This window comes from Arachis hypogaea, chromosome 2, assembly GCF_003086295.3.
Source record: "Arachis hypogaea cultivar Tifrunner chromosome 2, arahy.Tifrunner.gnm2.J5K5, whole genome shotgun sequence".
In the NCBI taxonomy this organism is placed as follows: domain Eukaryota; kingdom Viridiplantae; phylum Streptophyta; class Magnoliopsida; order Fabales; family Fabaceae; genus Arachis; species Arachis hypogaea.
In genome coordinates, this window is record NC_092037.1 from 18,061,377 (window position 1) to 18,070,922 (window position 9,546).

The 9,546-nt window shown below is 38.1% G+C and overlaps 1 protein-coding gene and 1 long non-coding RNA gene across 3 annotated transcripts; both read right to left on the bottom strand.

Annotated features, from left to right (window-relative positions):
* Positions 1 to 658: 658 nt before the first annotated feature.
* Positions 659 to 3,245, bottom strand: LOC140176686 (uncharacterized). Its single transcript, XM_072208231.1, has 5 exons — positions 2,993 to 3,245; positions 2,733 to 2,879; positions 2,253 to 2,492; positions 1,618 to 2,085; positions 659 to 1,575 (listed from the first exon to the last, which is right to left on the bottom strand). The coding sequence occupies exons 1-5, from the start codon at positions 3,243 to 3,245 to the stop codon at positions 659 to 661; spliced, it is 2,025 nt and encodes a 674-aa protein (XP_072064332.1).
* Positions 3,246 to 3,777: 532 nt separating this feature from the next.
* Positions 3,778 to 6,344, bottom strand: LOC112722685 (uncharacterized). Of its 2 annotated transcripts, XR_011869330.1 has the most exons (5): positions 5,868 to 6,269; positions 5,688 to 5,751; positions 5,332 to 5,432; positions 4,619 to 5,060; positions 3,778 to 4,504 (listed from the first exon to the last, which is right to left on the bottom strand). It is a non-coding gene; the product is annotated as an uncharacterized lncRNA (long non-coding RNA). The 2 variants fall into 2 exon arrangements; XR_011869331.1 differs by lacking the exon at positions 4,619 to 5,060 and having other exon boundaries at positions 5,868 to 6,344.
* Positions 6,345 to 9,546: the final 3,202 nt, after the last annotated feature.

The window sequence follows — 9,546 nt, forward strand, 5'->3', positions numbered from 1 at the left end:
AACTTTAGTAGAAGAGAATTTCGCATTTTAGAAAAAAAATTTAAAGAGAAAAGTGTGAAGAGATTTGAGTTGGGAAAAAAGTCTTTAAATTTTTTTTCCATAAATATGTTAGAATAAAAAGATAAAAATAAAAAAAATTTTATATAGAATGAATAAAAATATTCTAAAAGAATAAAAATAATTAGATATATTTTAAAAAGTTATTTTTACAAATCAAAATTACTCTTCCAATTAGATTAGACAAAGACAAATTAAAAAATAATCTTTTTCAAATTGTTATATATGAATTTAGCATCTTTCAAATAAAGTTTTGGGGCATTTGACAAGGTGGAGTTGACTATGGCATTGGAGACTGGTATTTAAAATTTAACTAGTTTTAAGACCCGTGCCAAGCACGAGAATATTGCATCAGCCACCTTGAATATTACAATAATAGCTGAATGATAGAAAATAAGTTGACACAAACTTCTCTGTACACAACATTAAGAGTATGGATTGATGTGGTTCCGTTGGAATCAATAATCAAGATTTTGAGACCAGATATACTATTGACTCGAGAAAGTGCAACATAAAGCTGACCATGTGTGAAAACTGGCTTTGGGAGTGTTTGTCCTTGGGACTTGTTTATTGTCATTGCAAAGCAAAGCATAATTGGAAACTACCTTCGGCTAAACCTGATAGGTAAGGTTTCATTGTTGGAGATCATGCTCATCCTTGGAATTAAAACAACCTGACCAATGTTTCGTCCTGCTAAGATGACGTACTCAATAACATGATCACCAAGTCGCCTAACTTGCATTTGTGTGTCGTTGCACAATCCATTAGATTGGTCAATATTGCGAAGAAGCATGAAATGCACACCAATCTTAAGGTCTAACTTGTGTTGTGGAATACCAGAATAATTCAATGCATTCAAATACTCTGTGCTCATTGTGTACAATTCATATTCAAAGTGATCGTCTTGATTTAGCAGTGTATCAGAACTCAAATAAACCTTTTCGTTGCCAGGAAGCAAAGACATAACATGATTGTTAACTTCGGTCACCACATCAAGTGTTGGTGCCAATATACTCTTGTCCTTAAAGTAGTCGACGCTGGAAATATGAAGTAAGATATCTGGATAAATGAACAACACCAAATCGTGAAGAGATGTGGACTCAAAATTAAATAACAACTTCTCTGGTATCCTAATCACCGACTCACCATCGGAGCTGTCTCCAAATAACCCGTCACCTAAATTAAGGATCCAGTAAGCAAATTTCTTTAACTCAACATCGCGCATATCCTGTGAGCAGTCATGCAACTTCATGTTTTTGGTCAATCTCAACACCTGGCAAGAGTGCCACAAATACGATGAATTAATACACGCGTGAACAATATCCTCATGAGAACCACGAGGAATCATAGGCAATATCTGACGGAAATCACCTCCAAGAACTACAACTTTTCCACCAAATGGAGCATCAGGTTTAAACCCATTGCTAAAATGAAGAATATCCTTGAGGCACTTGTCGAGTGCTTCGTAGCAATATTTGTTTAGCATAGGTGCTTCGTCCCATATAATTAATTTTGCAGCTGAAATAAGACATGCCAACGATGTGTCTTATTTTATATTACAGATGGAATCTTGGTTTACATTAAGCGGAACCTTAAACCGTGAATGAGCAGTTCTGCCATTTGGTAACAATAACGATGCAATGCTGTTGGATGCAACGTTGAGTACAATTTGACCTTTCGACCTTATGGAAGTAGAAAGCGCATTCCATAGAAAAGTCTTCCGAGTTCTACCTATCCATAAACAAAAAAATCCACCCATGGTACCACTAACTGCGCTGGATACTGTGTCGTATGCAACACGCTGTTGACAATTCAAGCAGGAAACCAGATCGGCTGAAATGGTTGCCAATTTAATTTTATTGAAATTGAGCTCATCAAAGAAGACTGTGTCATAAGGTTCAATAGAATCCAATGAATCCGAAAACGGCATGTCAACAAATTCTTTTAAGGTCCTACCATTTGTTTGCAACAACTGTTCAACTTTGGCGAGCGTGGGGGATTTCAGCTCGTGAACAGAGATATCGAGACCTAAAGCCACATATCAAAAAGTTAGCGCGACAAAATTTTTTTATTGTGATAAAAGTTAATTCTTAAGAAATATAACTAAATTTGGTTAAAGCAAAGATGATATATAATGATAAAGTGTTTATTTATCATAACTTAAAGACAAATGTAAAAAGAAATTCAAAAAGAACCTAGAATTTGCCTGTAGTCAGAAATCACGTTTTTTGCACAATGTTGCCAACAATGCTCCCAAACAACTTGGGGGCGAGCAATATTATTCAACATTAAAAGCATTGCAAACAATCTCCTTATATAAGAAGGTGACACCCAAGAGCTAGCTTCGTTAATAGCATCAATAAATTCCTTGTCATCTTGCAATAACCCGAGAGCATAACAGGCTTCTTTGTATGTGTCGTATACAACACCTTTGACTGATTGAATATATGCAAAAGATTGGCACCCTTTTTGATAATTCAACAACAGACGAAGATAATACGCCTCTCCATGTGACTGAGGAATATGGGTAAGACGATCGATGACATGATCTTGCTTCCGAAGCTTTCATATATGTCCCTGCTTATCCCAAACAAAATATGTTGGCATCTCCGCGAAAGTGAGGTTCCAGGCAGTATCAAATTCCTTGTTAGTCCTCATCCATCCAATAAACATACTATCTTTTGAAGCGGCACTGTCTATAACATTTTCAATAAGCTGATGATCTTGGTATAGAACATGCTGTTCATTTGGCAAATGGAATGGAAGGCGAATGATGCTAGGCTCTTTGAATTGAATCTCAAAACCAACAGCCTCCAAGAAGCCTCACACGCGGAGATATAATGACGATCATAGTAATTTTGGATTTCATCCACAGAAAAAGCTAAATCATCTGCATCATGGGATCAAAAAAATGAAGTGGTTACACGGTTGTTACCTTTGTGAACATACTTAAACAAATACTTTATAGCAGATGTTTGGCAAGTGTACTCAACATTTATGTGACAACCATACTTGAGAAGCAACGTTGCATTGTATGGAACAATGAATCGATTGTCAAGGTCAACATTTTTCTTACGGATGAAACAGCCGTTATCCGGGCGTTTATACTTAGGGAAGCCTGCACTGTCTATAAATGTTTTCTCACGGAAGGCTATTGGATAAAATTTGGAACACTTTCCGTTCACCATGCATGGGTTGCTGGTATTCAACACCCCACATGGTCTATGAACCATAAACTTTTGAACTAATTTGTGGAGCTTAGGTTGCACGTGTTCGTCAGGTATCTCAGCTGAGATATGTTGCTCAATATCATTGGAGGATTGTGGCTTTTGGTTTGGTTGAATGAACAACAAAATGTGACAGTGGGGAAGGCCACGCTTTTGAAATTCAACTGTATAGACAACTAAAATGCAGCAAATAAAACAAAAGCACACTAAGTTAGGGCACAAACAACAAAAGGAAAAAATAAACCAACCGATTAGTATCAATTTGGAAAAAATAGAATAAATAATGCTTACTTGCTTTTGGCTTTCTAAATATGGATCGATTTTTTAAGTCTTTCAGTAATTCATCTAGCTTGATCTTAAAGACCGTACATATGAAGTCTGGCCTGTCACTTGGCTTTATAGAGTAATTGGCAACACAATCTTTAACATCATTCCACTCTAGATTACATGTGATTGTAATGAAATAGCTCGGATAGCTGGCGTACTTGCATATGGCAAAAGCATCTTTGCAATTGTTATACATGTATCGAGGACCACCAACAAATGAAGATGGCAAGATAACTCGTTTGCCAGTTTTGGCAACTTGAGTTTCACCCTGAATAAGACACTCATGAAGCCCTTGCAAATTGATGGGAGCGAAACTTGTTATGGTGGTGCCTATGATACTGCAATCTTTCAGCCTCTACCATGGTGTAACTATCAACTAAAAACTAATGGAACAAATGTCTTGATTTTAGAAGAACTTGTGACTCATGAGATCTCATCTGAAGGCGATAAGAAAAAATTCCCTCATGCTAATGCTTTTTCTTTTATATATATTTTGATTAGATATTTCTTCAGAAATTAAAATGTCGTTCCTAAAACCATCTTCTCCGCATGGAAATAGCAAGGGGTATTTAAGAGCTAGATCCTGAGGGTGATTAACATCAATTCATTTCAACAGGTTTGAATGTGTTTCAATTATAACATCTCTTGCAAGGTTTTCTTCATCGAAATCACCTATAATAAGGGATGCAACTTCAGATGTCGATGGTAGATTGTATCTTCTGCCATCGGTATCCCTTTTCTTAATAAGACGAAGCCGAAGTGGAGTCGTTGAATCTTGAGCAAATCTTTTTGCAGCATACCGAAACATCTTAGCAAGGGAATTATGGGAATCAAGCATGTCTCTGAGGTCAGTAACAATTTTTTTATCAATCAAACTTTGTTGATTAGCGTGCCTACAAAAAAGGAAAAATATCACAACAAACATAACAATCCATGTGAGCATGTCATACACAGCAAACACACTAACATTTGAGCAAAACGTTACAAAGGGAAAAAAAACAACTCACCCAATTGCATCAATTCGGTTTTGAACCTCATTCTTAGTATCATAAAAATATAGTTGTGCAAACTTTGGCTTGCAAGATTGGTGTGGCATCAAACTCCTTATGGAATGATAATTCTAGCCACTAACAACAAACATGGGAGGGGCGTTCCCCTTGTTAATTGTGTACTGTATCTTTCGCCATGGATGTGAATGAAAACATACCATTGAAAGACCTAATATGTTTCTAATAGTGCATAGATACTTCATCACAAACATCCAACAGCAACATCAACAGTGGAGGTGGTACTGGCAACAAAGGCAAAGTAACTTTGCCACTCATGCAACAAAGACCAAACATCATAGTGTTATTCGGACCAGTTTTCGAAAGGCGCTCCTCACTTCGCATATTGGCCCCACAGAAAAAACATTTTTGTCCAGGAAGCCCAATTGACCAAACATCTACCCTATCAAATTATTGAGGAGATATCAAATGATCAAGTTATGCATGCATGACACAAGACGGGAAAAAAATAAGAGGAGTGCAATAATGTGTAAGGATCCATGCATAATTCACTAAAAAAGGTAAGAAAAGAAAGCAGTTTAAATTGAATTTTTTTTTTACTTTTGCTTAATATATTACTATTTTGAGGGATGAACATGACTTGTGTAATTGAGCCAACATAATAAAAGTAACCATAGCATCCACTCAGACATAATATGGTAAAAAGTACAGACCTTGTTCAGTAGCGGACACAACAGATACATGTACTCCCGAAGCGGTGGCGTGGGAAAAATGAGGATGACTTAGCTGAGATAAAGATGAGTGGGAGCCATACCTGTGAGTTTTCATGCCAATGAGTAAGCAGGAATTGATAGACATTAGAGCCAAATTAAATAAGTCCAATATCCATGTGAAACAACCCAGGCCGAAAAGCAGGCAACAACCACGTGTACGGATACAAACATACGAAACAAGTTGGATGTACATCTACACTAAAAACGAACCGACTGATGAGGGGGTTTCGAGGGATTTGAACTAAGTAATCCCACCTATGAAATGGAACAAAGTAAAGCTGCAGAACGTAGCTTACATCTAATGTGTTTTGGCATGCTTCGGATTACCCCTCGTGTGAGAAATCTTGCATGAAGATGAGCCTGTCATGCAATGACATTGTTAAATGCGATCAACGATGCCAACATAGGACCGATAGCGATACTCTTAGTGGCCATTAACAGATAGAGCAGTAGGTAAATAACCAAGGTGACATCACCTGCAAGGGAAACAGCCGCTGCTGGCAATACGTTCACTAGCCGCAGTGTGGTACGGGACGGGACATGAGTCTGAATATTCAGATTATTTGTGAAGAAACATTTAAAAAAATTAAACCAAGCAAGGAAATATAAACGATTCTGCACAAAGTCAACGTCAGATACTTTCAGATAGATGACACCAAAATAAGCAGTATCTGCTAGGCCATTAAAACACGATAGTTTATATGCAAAAATAGAGCGGCGCATTATGTGGTAAGGAAAAAATCGATATCACTTGAGAAGGAGAAGTTGCGAATGAATCATTTTCCGAATAGTCTGAACAGATATAAGGTTGAACTTGGCCCCTTTGCTTGCTAAGAAAAGCCTTGCGGTGCTGCCTCGCGAGCTTAGCATGGTCCTCCATCTGCACAAGCCAATGGAAACGAGCAAAAAAAAGGTGACCAACAGCACGAAGCAGGGTAAAAAAGTTTGGAGACAAACAGGCCCATCAGGTCAGGGGTTGGGGGCAATCAATTATGTGTGGCCACTAAGCGACGACTACACACCGAGGACAAAGTCAGCAAAGGCAGCAAGGGAGTGAGAGCAAATGTTAGAGCTGGTTTACAGTAACGGTCAAGTTTAGTCAAAACAAACGTAAGGATGGTTAGCGCTGGTCGTTGTGCATGACTTATTCAATGGGCCTTTTTTTTGTTTACTGTCGGGGTAAAGGGACCTGAATTCCTGGTGGAGTGACATCATGATTGGAGGCCCAATATAAAACTTGTACTCTTGGGCGATACAAACTGATTTGGGTTGAATTGGAGTGTTTGACGGGCAAGTTTGTGGGCTACAGCGGGATCAGAATAAAAATATCCATGACTAAGGAGGAATTATCTTGTCTTAGCGAATAAAGAGCAACCGGGTTATTTTCTGTTTTTTGCGGATGGCCAAGATAAAATGTTATACAGCAAAGGGCAATGACAAAGCAGATTTGGGATGCTATAGCGACAAAATAGACGATAAGGTTGTAAAATAACGGTAGACATATTTCGTATAAAATGGAAAACACAATCAAACAAAGATAGCATTAATCAAAGAAGTCCGTCTAAATAATACGATAAAAAAGGCAGTCAAAATTTGCACTGTGATTGTTACTTGAGAGAAAGTTCAGGTCAAATGAAACAAAGAAAAGGTTGACCAAGACATAAAAAAGGGAGAAATTTGGAAGAGTTATGCTAAATGTTAATCGAGATAGAGAAATCAAACGAATTATGGGAAAAATTTAGAGACATTTATAGGATCATGGTATAGCAATGCTAAATTCTTAATGACACAGTTGAGGTTCCTTAGGATCACGGTATAGCAATAATAACAAAGAATGGCATAATATATGAGACAGTTGAGGTTCCTTTTTTTGAAGCCTTAATATATGCAGTAGGAAGGCAATTACAAGACTGTGTAGCAGTAATAACAAAGAATGGCAATGGTGTGACAATCATCCATGACAAAACCTGAAATAATCTTCATTGTGATGCAAAGAAACCATGACCATGCACAAAAAACATTGTTGTGGAGAATTGGACGCGAAATGGACGTAAAACACGAACTGGGTAGACAAATGCACACAAAAGCACTCAGTCGGTCTTCTCTAATAATGCACATTGGGAAAACTGGTTCTTAAAGAGCATGCCACTGCAAAAATAGGAGCCGCTAACACTGGGCCAGCAACTAATTAAATTCGAAGGTGCAGTGGATTAAGCTTTGGATCACAAGGATACAAACTCTCTGAGACCACACGATTCATGAAAAAAGTGATCATGTATAACACAAAATTAGATGTAAACTGTTAACATTATAGGCTAACATGGCTAAAGCAGCGATAACGTTAAATAGATAGCAAGTCTGAGTTGATATGAGTTAGTTTTCTACGAATTGTGGCGAAAGTTCATGCAAAGACCCGAAAGCATTACTCTAAATAAAACACAATAAGAAGTAGCAGACATGCTTCCATCAAGCAAAAGGTGTAGTGACATCATACAACGTAAAAAAAATAAAAGGGCAAAGCTCTTTATTCAAACGCGATGGAGTGAAAACTATTTTTATTTAATAGAGCTTCATATTGTAGCAAGATACCACGAACTCAGATGTCCATGCCACTTGGATTAGTGTGCTCCTTAGTGATATTCTTGTCAAATGCAGGAAGTAGATTTCTGGATGCAATGGATGGGACACGAGAGGAGCCACCATCAACAGATCTGACACAGATCCATTTCATAGGAGTGTGGGTGACCATGGATGCACCCTCAACGGCACAGGGAGTAGCGTCCTTTGAGTTTAAAGGTGTGGTCGAGACAACAACCACGCCGACCTTGTCCGGATCATTGGAAACGCCGACGGAAGCTGCAGGAGTAGTTGGTAGTTTCTGCGATCCAGGCTACCAGGAACAAACGATCAGCAAGGAAACCGTTGACATAAACCGATAAGAGTGGAAGTAATGATTTGCACCGGAAATCACGACTGGAACATCAAATAAATCGGATATGCTTACCAAATTGATGAGATTTTGAGAATCCTAAGCGGTGATAATATCAGGATCAGAACAAATCTTGAAAACCATGATCACACACAATTGAATTTATTTATGCTGTCCAGCCTAGCCTAGCGGTAAGCTTAAATAGGAGAGTCTTTCCCACAAGTGCATTGAGTTCCTCAGGAAACTCATCCATGCCATAACCCTTCGCTTGAAAAAATTATAATGTTATTCCTTCACAGCCAATATAATAAGGAATTCTAAGGAAAAAAAATGCAGGGCATGCACCTTAGTGACCGCATTGCACCGGAGGTCAGCAGCAGACACACCCAGGAACTTAGAGGAAGCATTCTCAAACAGCACAAAAATTGTTGTATCTGTTTCATCAAGGACACGCACCTGAATACAGAACCTGCAAGGACACAGTTGTCACAAGGATACAGTGAGTATAACAAAACAGGGTCATGAGTAGGTTAACGCAGCACAACCATCGTTAAATGCACCTCATGTCAAATACAACCCTTTGTAATAGGAAATATAATTTTAATCATGAAAAAATGGAAGCAGCTATTTCTTTATGCCACACAACAGAGATATGCAATTCACGAGTAAGTTCGATGATGGACCTTGGAAGAAAAGAAGTTGCGTAAATATCGCATTTAATGCAATAAAATTGGTCTGTTAGTGCCTCAAGACCTGGGTGCATCGCTTACATGCCTTATACCACCATGCATGATTCTTATCCACGTCGACGACAGTACCACAGGTGAAATAGGTTGATTTCTATAGCCAAAAACGGGGAATAAATAATGAAAAGTAGAGGCAGAAGAATGTGGTTGAAATGACTTCATATATCATTGTTTTAGTGTGTAAAACTTGCACCGCATATAATAAAGTTTTGGTCATATAGGCCCACCAAGGACATAAAATAAGGTACATATTTTTTTTGTTTTTTGATACGCACGAAGTGAAATAAACACACCTCAATGGTATCCTTATTATGGGAAATTGATGCATATGGTGTAAGGGTGAGAAAATCTTCACATGGAGAGTGCCTTTCTACCCGGCCAATGACCTCTACGTTGGTTGTCTGCTTGTGGCCAAGTCCAATCAGCCTTGAGGAACAAATAAGGTTAACAAAGTCAGATGCCAAATCAGTCTAATTTAAA